At 48.1% G+C, this 23,829-nt stretch overlaps 1 protein-coding gene across 1 annotated transcript in view; it reads right to left on the reverse strand.

The window, feature by feature from the left end:
• Positions 1 to 23,829, reverse strand: part of LOC135549443 (cell adhesion molecule 2-like) — a 1,019,298-nt gene that overhangs the window by 994,412 nt on the left and 1,057 nt on the right. The window contains exon 2 of the mRNA XM_064979411.1: positions 22,965 to 23,117. Within this exon, the coding sequence (XP_064835483.1) occupies positions 22,965 to 23,117 (153 nt within the window). The remainder of the gene's footprint in view (positions 1 to 22,964; positions 23,118 to 23,829) is intronic.

Here is a 23,829-nt window from a genome sequence, read left to right on the forward strand (position 1 = left end):
TGGTCCCACTCATTCACTCAGCCTATTGAGTCCACTGGTCCCATTCATTCACTCAGCCTATTGAGTCCACTGGTCCCATTCATTCACTCAGCCTATTGAGTCCACTGGTCTCATTCACTCAGCCTATTGAGTCCACTGGTCCCACTCATTCACTCAGCCTATTGAGTCCACTGGTCCCACTCATTCACTCAGCCTATTGAGTCCACTGGTCCCACAACTTGCAGACCTGTTTTCGAGTTGCTGTGCTGTGCGTTTTGTTGCCAACCTATTTTGCTACCTGACAATTTTACGGTTTTTACTTTTTAATTACTGTTGTTATACACACACACACATATATATATATTTTTTTTTTCCACCCACAACTTTTTCACTCCGGACGCTTTATCTGGACACGATTCGTCAGGACCTCCAACACCCGAAGCTAAGTAGTAACATTAACATGATGCCTTCTAATTGCAGTCGCTGTACTCGCCTTACGGCGAGGATAGCTGTGCTACAAGCCCGGCTTCAGACGCAATCGTTAGGCAAGGGTAATTTCAGTGTAGGAAAGGATGAAACAGCGTCTGTGCCACCAGCAAGTACAGATAGTAGTATAAATCCCCTGGCACAGTCCCCGCAGCCGGACAACTTTCTCACGGTTTCTGGAAGGAAATGCTGTAGGAACGCTCAACCGGTGTCGCTCATTCAGCCGACAGAAACTTTCAACCGGTTTTCCCCATTAAGTAGCGAGTCGGAGTCAGAGGCCGAGCCTTCTCTGGTCTATACTCCTCCCGTTACGGGGTCTGAGACGCCGAAGCTTCCCACCATTAGCTCTGACAAATTGAAAACTCTAGTCATTGGCGACTCCATTACCCGCAGTATTAGACTTAAAACGAATCATCCAGCGATCATACATTGTTTACCGGGGCAGGGCTACCGACGTTAAGGCTAATCTGAAGATGGTGCTGGCTAAAGCTAAAACTGGCGAGTGTAGAGAGTATAGAGATATTGTTATCCACGTCGGCACCAACGATGTTAGGATGAAACAGTCAGAGATCACCAAGCGCAACATAGCTTCTGCGTGTAAATCAGCTAGAAAGATGTGTCGGCATCGAGTAATTGTCTCTGGCCCCCTCCCAGTTAGGGGAGTGATGAGCTCTACAGCAGAGTCTCACAACTCAATCGCTGGTTGAAAACTGTTTTCTGCCCCTCCGAAAAGTTAGAATTTGTAGATAATTGGCCCTCTTTTTGGGACTCACCCACAAACAGGACCAAGCCTGACCTGCTGAGGAGTGACGGACTCCATCCTAGCTGGAGGGGTGCTCTCATCTTATCTACCAACATAGACAGGGCTCTAACTCCTCTAGCTCCACAATGAAATAGGGTGCAGGCCAGGCAGCAGGCTGTTAGCCAGCCTGCCAGCATAGTGGAGTCTGCCACTAGCATAGTCAGTGTAGTCAGCTCAGCTATCACCATTGAGACCGTGTCTGTGCCTCGACCTAGGTTGCGCAAAACTAAACATGGCGGTGTTCGCCTTAGCAATCTCACTAGGATAAAGACCACCTCCATTCCTGTCATTATTGAAAGAGATCATGATACCTCACATCTCAAAATAGGGCTACTTAATGTTAGATCCCTTACTTCAAAGGCAATTATAGTCAATGAACTAATCACTGATCATAATCTTGATGTGATTGGCCTGACTGAAACATGGCTTAAGCCTGATGAATTTACTGTGTTAAATGAGGCCTCACCTCCTGGCTACACTAGTGACCATATCCCCGTGCATCCCGCAAAGGCGGAGGTGTTGCTAACATTTACGATAGCAAATTTCAATTTACAAAAAAAAAAATGACGTTTTCGTCTTTTGAGCTTCTAGTCATGAAATCTATGCAGCCTACTCAATCACTTTTTATAGCTACTGTTTACAGGCCTCCTGGGTCATATACAGCGTTCCTCACTGAGTTCCCTGAATTCCTATCGGACCTTGTAGTCATAGCAGATAATATTCTAATCTTTGGTGACTTTAATATTCACATGGAAAAGTCCACAGACCCACTCCAAAAGGCTTTCGGAGCCATCATCGACTCAGTGGGTTTTGTCCAACATGTCTCTGGACCCACTCACTGTCACAGTCATACGCTGGACCTAGTTTTGTCCCATGGAATAAATGTTGTGGATCTTAATGTTTTTCCTCATAATCCAGGACTATCGGACCACCATTTTATTACGTTTGCAATTGCAACAAATAATCTGCTCAGACCCCAACCAAGGAACATCAAAAGTCGTGCTATAAATTCACAGACAACACAAAGATTCCTTGATGTCCTTCCAGATTCCCTCTGTCTACCCAATGACACCAGAGGACAAAAATCAGTTAACCACCTAACTGAGGAACTCAATTTAACCTTGCGCAATACCCTAGATGCAGTTGCACCCCTAAAAACTAAAAACATTTCTCATAAGAAACTAGCTCCCTGGTACACAGAAAATACCCGAGCTCTGAAGCAAGCTTCCAGAAAATTGGAACGGAAATGGCGCCACACCAAACTGGAAGTCTTCCGTCTAGCTTGGAAAGACAGTACCGTGCAGTACCGAAGAGCCCTTACTGCTGCTCGATCATCCTATTTTTCTAACTTAATTGAGGACAATAAGAACAATCCAAAATTCCTTTTTGATACGGTCGCAAAGCTAACTAAAAAGCAGCATTCCCCAAGAGAGGATGACTTTCACTTTAGCAGTGATAAATTCATGAACTTCTTTGAGGAAAAAATTATGATTATTAGAAAGCAAATTACAGACTCCTCCTTAAATCTGCGTATTCCTTCAAAGCTCAGTTGTCCTGAGTCTGCACAACTCTGCGTGGACCTAGGATCAAGAGAGACGCTCAAGTGTTTTAGTACTATATCTCTTGACACAATGATGAAAATAATCATGGCCTCTAAACCTTCAAGCTGCTTACTGGACCCTATTCCAACTAAACTACTGAAAGAGCTGCTTCCTGTGCTTGGCCCTCCTATGTTGAACATAATAAACGGCTCTCTATCCACCGGATGTGTACCAAACTCACTAAAAGTGGCAGTAATAAAGCCTCTCTTGAAAAAGCCAAACCTTGACCCAGAAAATATAAAAAACTATCGGCCTATATCGAATCTTCCATTCCTCTCAAAAATCTTAGAAAAGGCTGTTGCTCAGCAACTCACTGCCTTCCTGAAGACAAACAATGTATATGAAATGCTTCAGTCTGGTTTTAGACCCCATCATAGCACTGAGACGGCACTTGTGAAGGTGGTAAATGACATTTTAATGGCATCGGACCGAGGCTCTGCATCTGTCCTCGTGCTCCTAGACCTTAGTGCTGCTTTTGATACCATCGATCACCACATTCTTTTGGAGAGATTGGAAACCCAAATTGGTCTACACGGTCAAGTTCTGGCCTGGTTTAGATCTTATCTGTCGGAAAGATATCAGTTTGTCTCTGTGGATGGTTTGTCCTCTGACAAATCAACTGTAAATTTCGGTGTTCCTCAAGGTTCCGTTTTAGGACCGCTGTTGTTTTCACTATATATTTTACCTCTTGGGGATGTTATTCGAAAACATAATGTTAACTTTCACTGCTATGCGGATGATACACAGCTGTACATTTCAATGAAACATGGTGAAGCCCCAAAATTGCCCTCGCTAGAAGCATGTGTTTCAGACATAAGGAAGTGGATGGCAGCAAACTTTCTACTTTTAAACTCGGATAAAACAGAGATGCTTGTTCTAGGTCCCAAGAAACAAAGAGATCTTCTGTTGAATCTGACAATTAATCTTAATGGTTGTACAGTCATCTCAAATAAAACTGTGAAGGACCTCGGCGTTACTCTGGACCCTGATCTCTCTTTTGAAGAACATATCAAGACCATTTCAAGGACAGCTTTTTTCCATCTACGTAACATTGCAAAAATCAGAAACTTTCTGTCCAAAAATGATGCAGAAAAATTAATCCATGCTTTTGTCACTTCTAGGTTAGACTACTGCAATGCTCTACTTTCCGGCTACCCGGATAAAGCACTAAATAAACTTCAGTTAGTGCTAAATACGGCTGCTAGAATCCTGACTAGAACCAAAAAATTTGATCATATTACTCCAGTGCTAGCCTCCCTACACTGGCTTCCTGTCAAAGCAAGGGCTGATTTCAAGGTTTTACTGCTAACCTACAAAGCATTGCATGGGCTTGCTCCTACCTATCTCTCTGATTTGGTCCTGCCGTACATACCTACACGTACGCTACGGTCACAAGACGCAGGCCTCCTAATTGTCCCTAGAATTTCTAAGCAAACAGCTGGAGGCAGGGCTTTCTCCTATAGAGCTCCATTTTTATGGAACGGTCTGCCTACCCATGTCAGAGACGCAAACTCGGTCTCAACCTTTAAGTCTTTACTGAAGACTCATCTCTTCAGTGGGTCATATGATTGAGTGTAGTCTGGCCCAGGAGTGGGAAGGTGAACGGAAAGGCTCTGGAGCAACGAACCACCCTTGCTGTCTCTGCCTGGCCGGTTCCCCTCTTTCCACTGGGATTCTCTGCCTCTAACCCTATTACAGGGGCTGAGTCACTGGCTTGCTGGGGCTCTCTCATGCCGTCCCTGAGGGGGTGCGTCACCTGAGTGGGTTGATTCACTGATGTGGTCATCCTGTCTGGGTTGGCGCCCCCCCCTTGGGTTGTGCCGTGGCGGAGATCTTTGCGGGCTATACTCAGCTTTGTCTCAGGATGGTAAGTTGGTGGTTGAAGATATCCCTCCAGTGGTGTGGGGGCTGTGCTTTGGCATAGTGGGTGGGGTTATATCCTTCCTGTTTGGCCCTGTCCGGGGGTGTCCTCGGGTGGGGCCACAGTGTCTCCTGACCCCTCCTGTCTCAGCCTTCAGTATTTATGCTGCAGTAGTTTATGTGTCGGGGGGCTGGGGTCAGTTTGTTATATCTGGAGTACTTCTCCTGTCCAATTCGGTGTCCTGTGTGAATCTAAGTGTGCGTTCTCTAATTCTCTCCTTCTCTCTCTCGGAGGACCTGAGCCCTAGGACCATGCCCCAGGACTACCTGACATGATGACTCCTTGCTGTCCCCAGTCCACCTGGCCGTGCTGCTGCTCCAGTTTCAACTGAACCGCGGCCCTAGGACCATGCCCCAGGACTACTTGACATGATGACTCCTTGCTGTCCCCAGTCCACCTGGCCGTGCTGCTGCTCCAGTTTCAACTGTTCTGCCTTATTATTATTCGACCATGCTGGTCATTTATGAACATTTGAACATCTTGGCCATGTTCTGTTATAATCTCTACCCGGCACAGCCAGAAGAGGACTGGCCACCCCACATAGCCTGGTTCCTCTCTAGGTTTCTTCCTAGGTTTTGGCTTTTCTAGGGAGTTTTTCCTAGCCACCGTGCTTCTACACCTGCATTGCTTGCTGTTTGGGGTTTTAGGCTGGGTTTCTGTACAGCACTTTGAGATATCAGCTGATGTACGAAGGGCTATATAAATAAATTTGATTTGATTTGATTTGATTTGATTCATTCACTCAGCCTATTGAGTCCACTGGTCCCATTCATTCACTCAGCCTATTGAGTCCACTGGTCCCACTCATTCACTCAGCCTATTGAGTCCACTGGTCCCATTCATTCACTCAGCCTTTGAGTCCACTGGTCCCACTCCTTCACTCAGCCTATTGAGTCCACTGGTCCCACTCATTCACTCAGCCTATTGAGTCCACTGGTCTCATTCACTCAGCCTATTGAGTCCACTGGTCCCACTCATTCACTCAGTCTATTGAGTCCACTGGTCCCACTCATTCACTCAGCCTATTGAGTCCACTGGTCCCACTCATTCACTCAGCCTATTGAGTCCACTGGTCCCACTCATTCACTCAGCCTATTGAGTCCACTGGTCCCACTCCTTCACTCAGCCTATTGAGTCCACTGGTCCCACTCATTCACTCAGTCTATTGAGTCCACTGGTCCCACTCATTCACTCAGCCTATTGAGTCCACTGGTCCCACTCATTCACTCAGCCTATTGAGTCCACTGGTCCCACTCATTCACTCAGCCTATTGAGTCCACTGGTCCCACTCCTTCACTCAACCTATTGAGTCCACTGGTCCCATTCATTCACTCAGCCTATTGAGTCCACTGGTCCCACTCATTCACTCAGCCTATTGAGTCCACTGGTCCCACTCATTCACTCAGCCTATTGAGTCCACTGGTCCCACTCAGCCTATTGAGTCCACTGGTCCCACTCATTCACTCAGCCTATTGAGTCCACTGGTCCCATTCATTCACTCAGCCTATTGAGTCCACTGGTCCCACTCATTCACTCAGCCTATTGAGTCCACTGGTCCCATTCATTCACTCAGCCTATTGAGTCCACTGGTCCCATTCATTCACTCAGCCTATTGAGTCCACTGGTCTCATTCACTCAGCCTATTGAGTCCACTGGTCCCACTCATTCACTCAGCCTATTGAGTCCACTGGTCCCACTCATTCACTCAGCCTATTGAGTCCACTGGTCCCATTCATTCACTCAGCCTATTGAGTCCACTGGTCCCATTCATTCACTCAGCCTATTGAGTCTACTGGTCCCAGTCATTCACTCAGCCCATTGAGTCCACTGGTCCCAGTCATTCATTCAGCCTATTGAGTCCCCTGGTCTCATTCACTCAGCCTATTGAGTCCACTGGTCCCACTCATTCACTCAGCCTATTGAGTCCACTGGTCCCACTCCTTCACTCAACCTATTGAGTCCACTGGTCCCACTCATTCACTCAGCCTATTGAGTCCACTGGTCCCACTCCTTCACTCAACCTATTGAGTCCACTGGTCCCATTCATTCACTCAGCCTATTGAGTCCACTGGTCCCACTCATTCACTCAGCCTATTGAGTCCACTGGTCCCACTCAGCCTATTGAGTCCACTGGTCCCACTCATTCACTCAGCCTATTGAGTCCACTGGTCCCACTCATTCACTCAGCCTTTGAGTCCACTGGTCCCACACATTCACTCAGCCTATTGAGTCCACTGGTCCCACTCATTCACTCAGCCTATTAGAGTCCACTGGTCCCACTCATTCACTCAGCCTATTGAGTCCACTGGTCCCACTCAGCCTATTGAGTCCACTGGTCCCACTCATTCACTCAGCCTATTGAGTCCACTGGTCCCATTCATTCACTCAGCCTATTGAGTCCACTGGTCCCACTCATTCACTCAGCCTATTGAGTCCACTGGTCCCATTCATTCACTCAGCCTATTGAGTCCACTGGTCCCATTCATTCACTCAGCCTATTGAGTCCACTGGTCTCATTCACTCAGCCTATTGAGTCCACTGGTCCCACTCATTCACTCAGCCTATTGAGTCCACTGGTCCCACTCATTCACTCAGCCTATTGAGTCCACTGGTCCCATTCATTCACTCAGCCTATTGAGTCCACTGGTCCCATTCATTCACTCAGCCTATTGAGTCCACTGGTCCCACTCATTCACTCAGCCTATTGAGTCCACTGGTCCCATTCATTCACTCAGCCTTTGAGTCCACTGGTCCCACTCCTTCACTCAGCCTATTGAGTCCACTGGTCCCACTCATTCACTCAGCCTATTGAGTCCACTGGTCTCATTCACTCAGCCTATTGAGTCCACTGGTCCCACTCATTCACTCAGTCTATTGAGTCCACTGGTCCCACTCATTCACTCAGCCTATTGAGTCCACTGGTCCCACTCATTCACTCAGCCTATTGAGTCCACTGGTCCCACTCATTCACTCAGCCTATTGAGTCCACTGGTCCCACTCCTTCACTCAGCCTATTGAGTCCACTGGTCCCACTCATTCACTCAGTCTATTGAGTCCACTGGTCCCACTCATTCACTCAGCCTATTGAGTCCACTGGTCCCACTCATTCACTCAGCCTATTGAGTCCACTGGTCCCACTCATTCACTCAGCCTATTGAGTCCACTGGTCCCACTCCTTCACTCAACCTATTGAGTCCACTGGTCCCATTCATTCACTCAGCCTATTGAGTCCACTGGTCCCACTCATTCACTCAGCCTATTGAGTCCACTGGTCCCACTCAGCCTATTGAGTCCACTGGTCCCACTCATTCACTCAGCCTATTGAGTCCACTGGTCCCACTCATTCACTCAGCCTTTGAGTCCACTGGTCCCACTCATTCACTCAGCCTATTGAGTCCACTGGTCCCACTCATTCACTCAGCCTATTAGAGTCCACTGGTCCCACTCATTCACTCAGCCTATTGAGTCCACTGGTCCCACTCAGCCTATTGAGTCCACTGGTCCCACTCATTCACTCAGCCTATTGAGTCCACTGGTCCCATTCATTCACTCAGCCTATTGAGTCCACTGGTCCCATTCATTCACTCAGCCTATTGAGTCCACTGGTCTCATTCACTCAGCCTATTGAGTCCACTGGTCTCATTCACTCAGCCTATTGAGTCCACTGGTCCCACTCATTCACTCAGCCTATTGAGTCCACTGGTCCCATTCATTCACTCAGCCTATTGAGTCCACTGGTCCCACTCATTCACTCAGCCTATTGAGTCCACTGGTCCCATTCATTCACTCAGCCTTTGAGTCCACTGGTCCCACTCCTTCACTCAGCCTATTGAGTCCACTGGTCCCACTCATTCACTCAGCCTATTGAGTCCACTGGTCTCATTCACTCAGCCTATTGAGTCCACTGGTCCCACTCATTCACTCAGTCTATTGAGTCCACTGGTCCCACTCATTCACTCAGCCTATTGAGTCCACTGGTCCCACTCATTCACTCAGCCTATTGAGTCCACTGGTCCCACTCATTCACTCAGCCTATTGAGTCCACTGGTCCCATTCATTCACTCAGCCTATTGAGTCCACTGGTCCCACTCATTCACTCAGCCTATTGAGTCCACTGGTCCCACTCATTCACTCAGCCTATTGAGTCCACTGGTCCCATTCACTCAGCCTATTGAGTCCACTGGTCCCACTCATTCACTCAGCCTATTGAGTCCACTGGTCCCATTCATTCACTCAGCCTATTGAGTCCACTGGTCACACTCATTCACTCAGCCTATTGGGTCCACTGGTCCCACTCATTCACTCAGCCTATTGAGTCCACTGGTCCCATTCACTCAGCCTATTGAGTCCACTGGTCCCACTCATTCACTCAGTCTATTGAGTCCACTGGTCCCACTCATTCACTCAGTCTATTGAGTCCACTGGTCTCATTCACTCACTCAGCCTATTGAGTCCACTGGTCCCATTCATTCACTCAGCCTATTGAGTCCACTGGTCTCATTCATTCACTCAGCCTATTGAGTCCACTGGTCCCATTCATTCACTCAGTCTATTGAGTCCACTGGTCCCACTCATTCACTCAGCCTATTGAGTCCACTGGTCTCATTCATTCACTCAGCCTATTGAGTCCACTGGTCCCATTCATTCACTCAGCCTATTGAGTCCACTGGTCCCACTCATTCAGTCAGCCTATTGAGTCCACTGGTCCCACTCATTCACTCAGCCTATTGAGTCCACTGGTCCCACTCATTCACTCAGCATATTGAGTCCACTGGTCCCACTCATTCACTCAGCCTACTGAGTCCACTGGTCTCATTCACTCAGCCTATTGAGTCCACTGGTCTCATTCACTCAGCCTATTGAGTCCACTGGTCTCATTCATTCACTCAGCCTATTGAGTCCACTGGTCCCATTCATTCACTCAGTCTATTGAGTCCACTGGTCCCACTCAGCCTATTGAGTCCACTGGTCCCACTCATTCACTCAGTCTATTGAGTCCACTGTTCCCACTCATTCACTCAGCCTACTGAGTCCACTGGTCTCATTCACTCAGCCTATTGAGTCCACTGGTCCCACTCATTCACTCAGCCTATTGAGTCCACTGGTCCCACTCATTCACTCAGCCTATTGAGTCCACTGGTCCCATTCATTCACTCAGCCTATTGAGTCCACTGGTCCCACTCATTCACTCAGCCTATTGAGTCCACTGGTCCCATTCATTCACTCAGCCTATTGAGTCCACTGGTCCCATTCATTCACTCAGCCTATTGAGTCCACTGGTCCCACTCATTCACTCAGCCTTTGAGTTCACTGGTCCCACTCATTCACTCAGCCTTTGAGTCCACTGGTCCCACTCATTCACTCAGCCTATTGAGTCCACTGGTCCCACTCATTCACTCAGCCTATTGAGCCCCTGGTCTCATTCATTCAGCCTATTGAGCCCCTGGTCTCATTCACTCTGCCTATTGAGTCCACTGGTCCCACTCAGCCTATTGAGTCCACTGGTCCCACTCATTCACTCAGCCTTTGAGTCCACTGGTCCCACTCATTCACTCAGCCTATTGAGTCCACTGGTCCCACTCATTCACTCATCCTATTGAGTCCCCTGGTCTCATTCACTCAGCCTATTGAGTCTCCTGGTCTCATTCACTCAGCCTATTGAGTCTCCTGGTCTCATTCATTCAGCCTATTGAGCCCCTGGTCTCATTCACTCAGCCTATTGAGTCCACTGGTCCCACTCATTCACTCAGCCTATTGAGTCCACTGGTCCCACTCATTCACTCAGCCTATTGAGTCCACTGGCCCCACTCATTCACTCAGCCTACTGAGTCCACTGGTCTCATTCACTCAACCTATTGAGTCCACTGGTCCCACTCATTCACTCAGCCTTTGAGTCCACTGGTCCCACTCATTCACTCAGCCTATTGAGTCCACTGGTCCCATTCATTCACTCAGCCTATTGAGTCCACTGGTCCCACTCATTCACTCAGCCTATTGAGTCCACTGGTCCCATTCATTGACTCAGCCTATTGAGTCCACTGGTCTCATTCACTCAGCCTATTGAGTCCACTGGTCCCACTCATTCACTCAGCCTATTGAGTCCACTGGTCTCATTCATTCACTCAGCCTATTGAGTCCCCTGGTCTCATTCATTCACTCAGCCTATTGAGTCCACTGGTCCCACTCATTCACTCAGTCTATTGAGTCCACTGGTCCCACTCATTCACTCAGCCTATTGAGTCCACTGGTCCCACTCATTCACTCAGCCTATTGAGTCCACTGGTCCCACTCATTCACTCAGCCTATTGAGTCCACTGGTCCCACTCCTTCACTCAGCCTATTGAGTCCACTGGTCCCACTCATTCACTCAGTCTATTGAGTCCACTGGTCCCACTCATTCACTCAGCCTATTGAGTCCACTGGTCCCACTCATTCACTCAGCCTATTGAGTCCACTGGTCCCACTCATTCACTCAGCCTATTGTGTCCACTGGTCCCACTCCTTCACTCAACCTATTGAGTCCACTGGTCCCATTCATTCACTCAGCCTATTGAGTCCACTGGTCCCACTCATTCACTCAGCCTATTGAGTCCACTGGTCCCACTCATTCACTCAGCCTATTGAGTCCACTGGTCCCACTCAGCCTATTGAGTCCACTGGTCCCACTCATTCACTCAGCCTATTGAGTCCACTGGTCCCATTCATTCACTCAGCCTATTGAGTCCACTGGTCCCACTCATTCACTCAGCCTATTGAGTCCACTGGTCCCATTCATTCACTCAGCCTATTGAGTCCACTGGTCCCATTCATTCACTCAGCCTATTGAGTCCACTGGTCTCATTCACTCAGCCTATTGAGTCCACTGGTCCCACTCATTCACTCAGCCTATTGAGTCCACTGGTCCCACTCATTCACTCAGCCTATTGAGTCCACTGGTCCCATTCATTCACTCAGCCTATTGAGTCCACTGGTCCCATTCATTCACTCAGCCTATTGAGTCTACTGGTCCCAGTCATTCACTCAGCCCATTGAGTCCACTGGTCCCAGTCATTCATTCAGCCTATTGAGTCCCCTGGTCTCATTCACTCAGCCTATTGAGTCCACTGGTCCCACTCATTCACTCAGCCTATTGAGTCCACTGGTCCCACTCCTTCACTCAACCTATTGAGTCCACTGGTCCCACTCATTCACTCAGCCTATTGAGTCCACTGGTCCCACTCCTTCACTCAACCTATTGAGTCCACTGGTCCCATTCATTCACTCAGCCTATTGAGTCCACTGGTCCCACTCATTCACTCAGCCTATTGAGTCCACTGGTCCCACTCAGCCTATTGAGTCCACTGGTCCCACTCATTCACTCAGCCTATTGAGTCCACTGGTCCCACTCATTCACTCAGCCTTTGAGTCCACTGGTCCCACACATTCACTCAGCCTATTGAGTCCACTGGTCCCACTCATTCACTCAGCCTATTAGAGTCCACTGGTCCCACTCATTCACTCAGCCTATTGAGTCCACTGGTCCCACTCAGCCTATTGAGTCCACTGGTCCCACTCATTCACTCAGCCTATTGAGTCCACTGGTCCCATTCATTCACTCAGCCTATTGAGTCCACTGGTCCCACTCATTCACTCAGCCTATTGAGTCCACTGGTCCCATTCATTCACTCAGCCTATTGAGTCCACTGGTCCCATTCATTCACTCAGCCTATTGAGTCCACTGGTCTCATTCACTCAGCCTATTGAGTCCACTGGTCCCACTCATTCACTCAGCCTATTGAGTCCACTGGTCCCACTCATTCACTCAGCCTATTGAGTCCACTGGTCCCATTCATTCACTCAGCCTATTGAGTCCACTGGTCCCATTCATTCACTCAGCCTATTGAGTCCACTGGTCCCACTCATTCACTCAGCCTATTGAGTCCACTGGTCCCATTCATTCACTCAGCCTTTGAGTCCACTGGTCCCACTCCTTCACTCAGCCTATTGAGTCCACTGGTCCCACTCATTCACTCAGCCTATTGAGTCCACTGGTCTCATTCACTCAGCCTATTGAGTCCACTGGTCCCACTCATTCACTCAGTCTATTGAGTCCACTGGTCCCACTCATTCACTCAGCCTATTGAGTCCACTGGTCCCACTCATTCACTCAGCCTATTGAGTCCACTGGTCCCACTCATTCACTCAGCCTATTGAGTCCACTGGTCCCACTCCTTCACTCAGCCTATTGAGTCCACTGGTCCCACTCATTCACTCAGTCTATTGAGTCCACTGGTCCCACTCATTCACTCAGCCTATTGAGTCCACTGGTCCCACTCATTCACTCAGCCTATTGAGTCCACTGGTCCCACTCATTCACTCAGCCTATTGAGTCCACTGGTCCCACTCCTTCACTCAACCTATTGAGTCCACTGGTCCCATTCATTCACTCAGCCTATTGAGTCCACTGGTCCCACTCATTCACTCAGCCTATTGAGTCCACTGGTCCCACTCAGCCTATTGAGTCCACTGGTCCCACTCATTCACTCAGCCTATTGAGTCCACTGGTCCCACTCATTCACTCAGCCTTTGAGTCCACTGGTCCCACTCATTCACTCAGCCTATTGAGTCCACTGGTCCCACTCATTCACTCAGCCTATTAGAGTCCACTGGTCCCACTCATTCACTCAGCCTATTGAGTCCACTGGTCCCACTCAGCCTATTGAGTCCACTGGTCCCACTCATTCACTCAGCCTATTGAGTCCACTGGTCCCATTCATTCACTCAGCCTATTGAGTCCACTGGTCCCATTCATTCACTCAGCCTATTGAGTCCACTGGTCTCATTCACTCAGCCTATTGAGTCCACTGGTCTCATTCACTCAGCCTATTGAGTCCACTGGTCCCACTCATTCACTCAGCCTATTGAGTCCACTGGTCCCATTCATTCACTCAGCCTATTGAGTCCACTGGTCCCACTCATTCACTCAGCCTATTGAGTCCACTGGTCCCATTCATTCACTCAGCCTTTGAGTCCACTGGTCCCACTCCTTCACTCAGCCTATTGAGTCCACTGGTCCCACTCATTCACTCAGCCTATTGAGTCCACTGGTCTCATTCACTCAGCCTATTGAGTCCACTGGTCCCACTCATTCACTCAGTCTATTGAGTCCACTGGTCCCACTCATTCACTCAGCCTATTGAGTCCACTGGTCCCACTCATTCACTCAGCCTATTGAGTCCACTGGTCCCACTCATTCACTCAGCCTATTGAGTCCACTGGTCCCATTCATTCACTCAGCCTATTGAGTCCACTGGTCCCACTCATTCACTCAGCCTATTGAGTCCACTGGTCCCACTCATTCACTCAGCCTATTGAGTCCACTGGTCCCATTCACTCAGCCTATTGAGTCCACTGGTCCCACTCATTCACTCAGCCTATTGAGTCCACTGGTCCCATTCATTCACTCAGCCTATTGAGTCCACTGGTCACACTCATTCACTCAGCCTATTGGGTCCACTGGTCCCACTCATTCACTCAGCCTATTGAGTCCACTGGTCCCATTCACTCAGCCTATTGAGTCCACTGGTCCCACTCATTCACTCAGTCTATTGAGTCCACTGGTCCCACTCATTCACTCAGTCTATTGAGTCCACTGGTCTCATTCACTCACTCAGCCTATTGAGTCCACTGGTCCCATTCATTCACTCAGCCTATTGAGTCCACTGGTCTCATTCATTCACTCAGCCTATTGAGTCCACTGGTCCCATTCATTCACTCAGTCTATTGAGTCCACTGGTCCCACTCATTCACTCAGCCTATTGAGTCCACTGGTCTCATTCATTCACTCAGCCTATTGAGTCCACTGGTCCCATTCATTCACTCAGCCTATTGAGTCCACTGGTCCCACTCATTCAGTCAGCCTATTGAGTCCACTGGTCCCACTCATTCACTCAGCCTATTGAGTCCACTGGTCCCACTCATTCACTCAGCATATTGAGTCCACTGGTCCCACTCATTCACTCAGCCTACTGAGTCCACTGGTCTCATTCACTCAGCCTATTGAGTCCACTGGTCTCATTCACTCAGCCTATTGAGTCCACTGGTCTCATTCATTCACTCAGCCTATTGAGTCCACTGGTCCCATTCATTCACTCAGTCTATTGAGTCCACTGGTCCCACTCAGCCTATTGAGTCCACTGGTCCCACTCATTCACTCAGTCTATTGAGTCCACTGTTCCCACTCATTCACTCAGCCTACTGAGTCCACTGGTCTCATTCACTCAGCCTATTGAGTCCACTGGTCCCACTCATTCACTCAGCCTATTGAGTCCACTGGTCCCACTCATTCACTCAGCCTATTGAGTCCACTGGTCCCATTCATTCACTCAGCCTATTGAGTCCACTGGTCCCACTCATTCACTCAGCCTATTGAGTCCACTGGTCCCATTCATTCACTCAGCCTATTGAGTCCACTGGTCCCATTCATTCACTCAGCCTATTGAGTCCACTGGTCCCACTCATTCACTCAGCCTTTGAGTTCACTGGTCCCACTCATTCACTCAGCCTTTGAGTCCACTGGTCCCACTCATTCACTCAGCCTATTGAGTCCACTGGTCCCACTCATTCACTCAGCCTATTGAGCCCCTGGTCTCATTCATTCAGCCTATTGAGCCCCTGGTCTCATTCACTCTGCCTATTGAGTCCACTGGTCCCACTCAGCCTATTGAGTCCACTGGTCCCACTCATTCACTCAGCCTTTGAGTCCACTGGTCCCACTCATTCACTCAGCCTATTGAGTCCACTGGTCCCACTCATTCACTCATCCTATTGAGTCCCCTGGTCTCATTCACTCAGCCTATTGAGTCTCCTGGTCTCATTCACTCAGCCTATTGAGTCTCCTGGTCTCATTCATTCAGCCTATTGAGCCCCTGGTCTCATTCACTCAGCCTATTGAGTCCACTGGTCCCACTCATTCACTCAGCCTATTGAGTCCACTGGTCCCACTCATTCACTCAGCCTATTGAGTCCACTGGCCCCACTCATTCACTCAGCCTACTGAGTCCACTGGTCTCATTCACTCAACCTATTGAGTCCACTGGTCCCACTCATTCACTCAGCCTTTGAGTCCACTGGTCCCACTCATTCACTCAGCCTATTGAGTCCACTGGTCCCATTCATTCACTCAGCCTATTGAGTCCACTGGTCCCACTCATTCACTCAGCCTATTGAGTCCACTGGTCCCATTCATTGACTCAGCCTATTGAGTCCACTGGTCTCATTCACTCAGCCTATTGAGTCCACTGGTCCCACTCATTCACTCAGCCTATTGAGTCCACTGGTCTCATTCATTCACTCAGCCTATTGAGTCCCCTGGTCTCATTCATTCAGCCTATTGAGTCCCTGGTCTCATTCACTCAGCCTATTGAACCCCTGGTCTCATTCACTCAGCCCATTGAGTCCCCTGGTCTCTTTCACTCAGCCTATTGAGTCCCCTGGTCTCATTCACTCAGCCTATTGAGTCCACTGGTCTCATTCATTCACTCAGCCTATTGAGTCCCCTGGTCTCATTCATTCAGCCTATTGAGTCCCTGGTCTCATTCACTCAGCATATTGAGCCCCTGGTCTCATTCATTCTATTGAGTCCACTGGTCTCATTCACTCAGCCTATTGAGTCCCTCTTTCTCCAGATGATATCCTGTGACTGGTGAGATCTGGCCGCCCGACAACCTGCTCACTCGACCCCACCCCCTCCTCCCTTCTCCAGACCAACTCTGGAGACCTCCCATTTCTCACTTCCCTCATCAACTCATCCCTGACCACTGGCGTCCCCTTTCACTTCAAAATGCTCCCCTCCTCAAGAAACTCATCTGACGTCAAAAATTATAGACCTGTATCCCTTCTTTCTTTTCGTTCCAAAACACTTGAGTGTGCTGTCTCTGACCAACGCTCTCATTATCTTTCTCAGAACAATCTTCTTGACCCTAACCAGTCAGGCTTCAAGACGGGTCATTCAACTAAGATTGCTCTTCTCTGTGTCACTGAGGCTCTCCACACTGCCAAAGCTGACTGTCTCCTCTGTTCTCATCCTCCTAGATCCATCCGCTGCCTCCGATACAGTGAACCATCAGATCCTCCTCTCCTCTCTCAGGGCTGGGTGTCTCAGTCTCTATCAGATCCTCCTCTCCACCCTCTCAGGGCTGGGTGTCTCAGTCTCTATCAGATCCTCCTCTCCACCCTATCAGGGCTGGGTGTCTCAGTCTCTATCAGATCCTCCTCTCCACCCTATCAGGGCTGGGTGTCTCAGGCTCTATCAGATCCTTCTCTCCACCCTCTCAGGGCTGGGTGTCTCAGGCTCTATCAGATCCTCCTCTCCACCCTCTCAGGGCTGGGTGTCTCAGGCTCTATCAGATCCTCCTCTCCACCCTATCAGGGCTGGGTGTCTCAGGCTCTATCAGATCCTTCTCTCCACCCTCTCAGGGCTGGGTGTCTCAGGCTCTATCAGATCCTCCTCTCAGGGCTGGGTGTCTCAGGCTCTATCAGATCCTCCTCTCCACCCTCTCAGGGCTGGGTGTCTCAGTCTCTATCAGATCCTCCTCTCCACCCTCTCAGGGCTGGGTGTCTCAGGCTCTATCAGATCCTCCTCTCCACCCTATCAGGGCTGGGTGTCTCAGGCTCTATCAGATCCTTCTCTCCACCCTCTCAGGGCTGGGTGTCTCAGGCTCTATCAGATCCTCCTCTCAGGGCTGGGTGTCTCAGGCTCTATCAGATCCTTCTCTCCACCCTCTCAGGGCTGGGTGTCTCAGGCTCTATCACCACTCCTGGACTGCATCCTACCTGGCAGGCTGCTCCTACCAGGTGATGTGGAGAGGATCTGTGTCTGTACCATGTACTCTCACTACTGGTGTCCCCCAGGGCTCGGTTCTAGTCCCTCGCTTCTTCTCTCTATAGACCAAGTCACTCAGCTCCGTCATATCCTCTCATGGTCTCTCCTATCACTGCTATGAGGATGGACCTTTCCTCTACTCTCTATAGACCAAGTCACTCAGCTCCGTCATATCCTCTCATGGTCTCTCCTATCACTGCTATGAGGATGGACCTTTCCTCTACTCTCTATAGACCAAGTCACTCAGCTCCGTCATATCCTCTCATGGTCTCTCCTATCACTGCTATGAGGATGGATCTCTTATCTTCTCACTATACACCAAGTCACTCAGCTCCGTCATATCCTCACATGGTCTCTCCTATCACTGCTATGAGGATGGACCTTTCTCCTACTCTCTATAGACCAAGTCACTCAGCTCCGTCATATCCTCTCATGGTCTCTCCTATCACTGCTATGAGGATGGACCTTTCCTCTACTCTCTATAGACCAAGTCACTCAGCTCCGTCATATCCTCTCATGGTCTCTCCTATCACTGCTATGAGGATGGACCTCTTATCTTCTCACTATACACCAAGTCACTCAGCTCCGTCATATCCTCTCATGGTCTCTCCTATCACTGCTATGAGGATGGACCTCTCTTCTTCTCTCTATACACCAAGTCACTCAGCTCCGTCATATCCTCTCATGGTCTCTCCTATCACTGCTATGAGGATGGACCTTTCCTCTACTCTCTATAGACCAAGTCACTCAGCTCCTCTCATGGTCTCTCCTATCACTGCTATGAGGATGGACCTCTCCTCTACTCTCTATAGACCAAGTCACTCAGCTCCGTCATATCCTCTCATGGTCTCTCCTATCACTGCTATGAGGATGGACCTCTCCTCTACTCTCTATAGACCAAGTCACTCAGCTCCGTCATATCCTCTCATGGTCTCTCCTATCACTGCTATGAGGATGGACCTTTCCTCTACTCTCTATAGACCAAGTCACTCAGCTCCATCATATCCTCTCATGGTCTCTCCTATCACTGCTTTGAGGATGACACTCTACTACTTTTCTCCTTCCCCCTTCTGACACCCAGGTGTCGCCACACATCTCTGCGTGCCTGACAGACATCAGCTTGGCATCTCAGCTTGGCTTAACAAGATGGAAGTGCTCTTCCTCCAGAGGAAGACCTGCCCGCTCACAGACCTCTCCATCACGGTTGACAACTCCACAGTGTCGCCCTCCCAGAGTACAATGATCCTTGGCGTGATGTGACGGCCCTGAATTTGTCTGAACCGTCTCAGTGATTCTCCTTCCAATTTCCAATTTAAGAACCAGCATCAGCTGTGCCAAAGTGGGGTTGTGATGGAGACGTGAATGAGGAAGTGTTCAACCCTCCGTTCTGAAGGGTCTTCACTCCGTTTGTTTTGTTGTATTTAAAAGTGCTGCTTTGTAGCCTTGTCTCAAGTTTAACCAGGATTGGATCCACTCATTGCTTCCTTTCACATCTCAGTTGGTCTCCCCTGGAGATCTGTTGGTGGATTGGATTTTCTGACTGACTACCACCTTTTTGTATACGGCATTTCATTTGTTTTGATGGTATTTGGTATTTCATTTGTTTTGGTGTGATGTATTCGGTATTTCATTTGTTTTGATGTGATGTATACGGTATTTCATTTGTTTTGATGTGATGTATACGGTATTTCATTTGTTTTGATGTGATGTATACGGTATTTCATTTGTTTTGGTATGATGTATACGGTATTTCATTTGTTTTGATGTGATGTATACGGTATTTCATTTGATTTGATGTGATGTATACGGTATTTCATTTGTTTTGGTGTGATGTATACGGTATTTCATTTGTTTTGGTATGATGTATACGGTATTTCATTTGTTTTGGTGTGATGTATACGGTATTTCATTTGTTTTGATGTGATGTATACGGTATTTCATTTGTTTTGGTGTGATGTATACGGTATTTCATTTGTTTTGGTGTGATGTATTCGGTATTTCATTTGTTTTGATGTGATGTATACGGTATTTCATTTGTTTTGATGTGATGTATACGGTATTTAATTTGTTTTGATGTGATGTATACGGTGATGATTTATGTCATTGAAGAAGTATTGAGATATGATACTCGTTATGGTGGTAAAAGAGTTGATATTTTGTTTGTATGATTTATTGTACGATTAATACTGGGTTTACGCTACACCCTTATGAACGGACAAACATTGCTTGACTAAGGTCACTTGAGTTCCTCGTACTCCTTTAGGTACAGGACTTTTCTGGAGGAACCAGAGCTCATTGTTTGTTTGTTATATTATTATGTGGGTTCATCATTTATGCTGCTAACACATTTGTTTTGAAGTTCTTTCCAATGTTTTAAGGGGTTATGAAAAGTGTATTTCCATACTGACTTTTGTAGACTTTGTATTGGTGTCGACTTGACGGACCAGACGAGACTCATTCCCTCCCAAACCAAAAGGAGAACTGCATATTTTCTCTGGTAGGCACAACCTACCTGGCACCCCTACAAACAATAACCTCAAACAATAACCTCAAGTCAAAACCGTTACAGTGACCATGGACAGCTGTCGTTCTCTGCTAACATCAAACCAGTGACTTGCTCCTGCAGGTTCATGCTCTACAACATCAGGAAACGGCACAGCTCTTAATCCACTCGTCATCTCCCGTCTGGACTACTGCAACTCGCTGTTGGCTGGGCTCCCCGCTTGTGACATCACACCCCCGCAACTTATCCAGAACGCTGCAGCCCACCGTGTGTTCAACCTTCCCAAATTCACCCTTCTTCACTAGTTTCCTGTCACCTCACATCCACTACAAGACCATAGTGTTTGCCTATGATACAGCAAGAGGAACCCCTACCTCCCTACCTTTAGGACAGTTCTGGCTCAGCCCAGTCCAAGCTCTTCTCTGTCCTGGCACCGCAGTGGTAGAATTTCCCCTTGAAGCAGAGAGCAGAGTCCCTGCCAATCTTCTGAAAACATCTGAAACCTCTTCAAAGATTGTCCTAAATCATCTCAGATCATCTCCTCCCCCACTAAAAAGCTTAAACATTAACTAATACTTGCACTTGTCTCTTTTCCCTCTGACTTTGCTGACAGCTACTTTTTTTTCAGCTACTATTTTATTTATCCTTCATTTAACTAAGCAAGTAAGTTAATAACAAATTCTTATTTACAATGACGGCCTGCCTGGGAACAGAACGACAAAAGACCAGGTTGGACTATCTCAAGATGAATGCTCTAGATAAGCTAAATTACAACAATCAAAACATGAATATGTGGAACTTTTTTGAATACCTGAGGGCACATGACACAGTTTTTAAGAGGACTGTTCATGACTGTATTGGTGTGTGGTGATAGAGCTTTAGCAATGTGGAAACCGAGGAACTTGAAGCTCTCAACCCCGTCGATTGTGAATGGGGGCATCCTTGGACCTCCGTTTCCTGTAGTTTACTGTAGTTTCCTATAGTTTCCTTTAGTCCACAATAAGCTCCTTTGTCTTGCTGATGCTGAGGGAGAGGACTAGAGTTGTTGTCCTGGTGCCACACTGCCAGGTCTCTGATCTCCTCCGAAAAACTGTCTCGTTGTCGGAGATCAGGCCTATCAATGTCGTATCGGGTGGAAACTTAATGATTGTGTTGGAGTGCGCGGCCAGGCAGTTGTGGGTTAACAGGGAGTACAGGAGGGGACTAAGCATGCACCTCTGAGGGGCCCAAGTATTGAGGGTCAGTGTCGAAGATGGGATGTTGCCTACCCCTACCACCTGGTGGAGGCCCGTGTGCAGTGTAGTGTGCAGTGCAATAGAGATTGCATCATCTGTGGATCTGTTGGGGCGGTATGCAAATTGGAGTGGGTCTAGCGTTTCTGGGATGTTGATTTCAGCCATGACCGACACTTAATGGCTATAGATGTGAGTGCTACGGGGCGATTGTGTTTTAGACAGGTTACTTTGGTGCACAGAGATTATGGTGGTCTGCTTGAAACATCCAGGTATTACAGACTGGGACAGGGAGATGTTTAAAATGTCAGTGAAGACACCTGTCAGCTGGTCAGCTCTGTGTACGTGTCCTGGTAATCCAACCAGCCTTGTGAATGTTGACATGTTTACAGATCTCCCTCATATCAGCCACGGAGAGCGTGATCACACAGTTGGAACAGCTGGTGCTCTCATGCATGGTTCAGTGTTGCTTGCCTTGAAGCGAGCATAGAATATATTTACCTCGTCTGGTAGGCTCACATCATTGGGAAGCTCGCGGCTGGGTTTCCTTGTGTAATCTGTGATAGTTTGCATGCCCTGCCACATCCGACGAGCGTCAGAGCAGGACTAGTAAGATTCGATCTTAGATGCTTTGCCTGTTTGATGGTTCGTCAGCACAGTTTCTATTAAGCTTTCGTTTTAGTGTCCCGCTCCTTGGAAGCAGCATTTCTGGCCTTTAGCTTGGTGCGGATGTTGCTTGTTGCATCCATGGCTTCTGGTTGGGATATGTACGTACGGTCAATGTGGGGATGACATCGTCAATGCACTTTTTGATGAATCCAGTGACTTATGTGGTGGTTTACTCCTTAATGCCATCGGAAGAATCCCGGAACATGTTCCAGTCTGTGATAGCAAAACAGTCCTGTAGCTTAGCATCGGCTTCATCTGACCACTTGTGTATTGAGCGAGTCACTGGTACTTCCTGTATGAGTTTTTCCTTGTAAGCAGGAGTCAGGAGGATTTTTTAATTCAATTTTTATTTTACCTTTATTTAACTAGGCAAGTCAGTTAAGAACAAATTCGTATTTTCAATGACGGCCTAGGAACAGTGGGTTAACTGCCTGTTCAGGGGCAGAACGACAGATTTCTACCTTGTCAGCCCGGGGGTTTGAATTTGCAACCTTCCGGTTACTAGTCCAACCCTATAACCACTAGTTCTTGTCAGATTTCCATGAGTAGCGTAAAAGGAATGTAGAGTTGTTTTGCACATATGGTAAAAATGGGTCAGATTCCATGCATTAAAGTCTCCGGCCACTAGGAGCGCCACCTCTGGATTTTCTTGTTTGCGTTTGGTGGAATACAGCTCGTTGAGTGATGTCTTAATGCCAGCATCGGTTTGTGGTGGCAAACAGACAGCTATGAAAAATATAGATGAAAACACTGTGTGTGTGTGTGTGTGTGTGTGTGTGTGTGTGTGTGTGTGTGTGTGTGTGTGTGTGTGTGTGTGTGTGTGTGTGTGTGTGTGTGTGTGTGTGTGTGTGTGTGTGTGTGTGTGTGTGTGTGTGAGAGTCTGTATTCTTGTGTGTACTATGTCCTCACCCAGTACAGTAAGGTAGGCCTTGGCGGTCTTCACAGGCATGGTGAATAGAGAACAGGTGTACATCCCCTCGTCAGCCAGTGTGATCTCACTGATACTAATGGTCAGCTCTGACCACGACGCCCTCACCAGCTCTATGCGGTTATCTCTCAGAGCTAAAGAGAGAAAGACAGAAGGAGAGAGAGAGACAAAGAGAGAGACAGACAGAGAGGGATGGAGAGAGACAAAGAGAGAGAAAACAGAGAATTGAATAATGAATATTATCACTAACAATAACAATGTCCACATCTTATTTCACCACACAAAATATTTCAACAAATACTGAAAAAAAATAATTGTTACAATTATCCCTGGGTGGAGCAATTGAGGAGAGAGGAGGAGAGAAGAGAACTAGAGAGGAGAGGGCTTGAGAGGAGAGAAGCGAACTAGAGAGGAGAGGGCTAGAGAGGAGAGGACTAGATAGGAGAGGGCTAGAGAGGAGAGAAGAGAACTAGAGAGGAGAGAAGATAACTAGAGAGGAGAGGGCTAGAGAGGAGAGGACTAGATAGGAGAGGGCTAGAGAGGAGAGAAGAGAACTAGAGAGGAGAGGGCTAGAGAGGAGAGAAGAGAACTAGAGAGAAGAGGACTAGAGAGTAGAGGACTAGAGAGGAGAGGACTAGAGAGGAGAGGACTAGAGAGGAGAGGACTGGAGAGGACTAGAGAGGGGAGGAGTAGAGGACTAGAGAGTAGAGGACTAGAGAGTAGAGGACTAGAGAGGAGAGGATTAGAGAGTAGAGGACTAGAGAGGAGAGGACTAGAGAGGAGAGGACTAGAGAGTAGAGGGCTAGAGAGGAGATGACTAGAGAGGTGAGGACTAGAGAGTAGAGT

This window comes from Oncorhynchus masou, chromosome 12 (assembly GCF_036934945.1).
Source record: "Oncorhynchus masou masou isolate Uvic2021 chromosome 12, UVic_Omas_1.1, whole genome shotgun sequence".
In the NCBI taxonomy this organism is placed as follows: domain Eukaryota; kingdom Metazoa; phylum Chordata; class Actinopteri; order Salmoniformes; family Salmonidae; genus Oncorhynchus; species Oncorhynchus masou.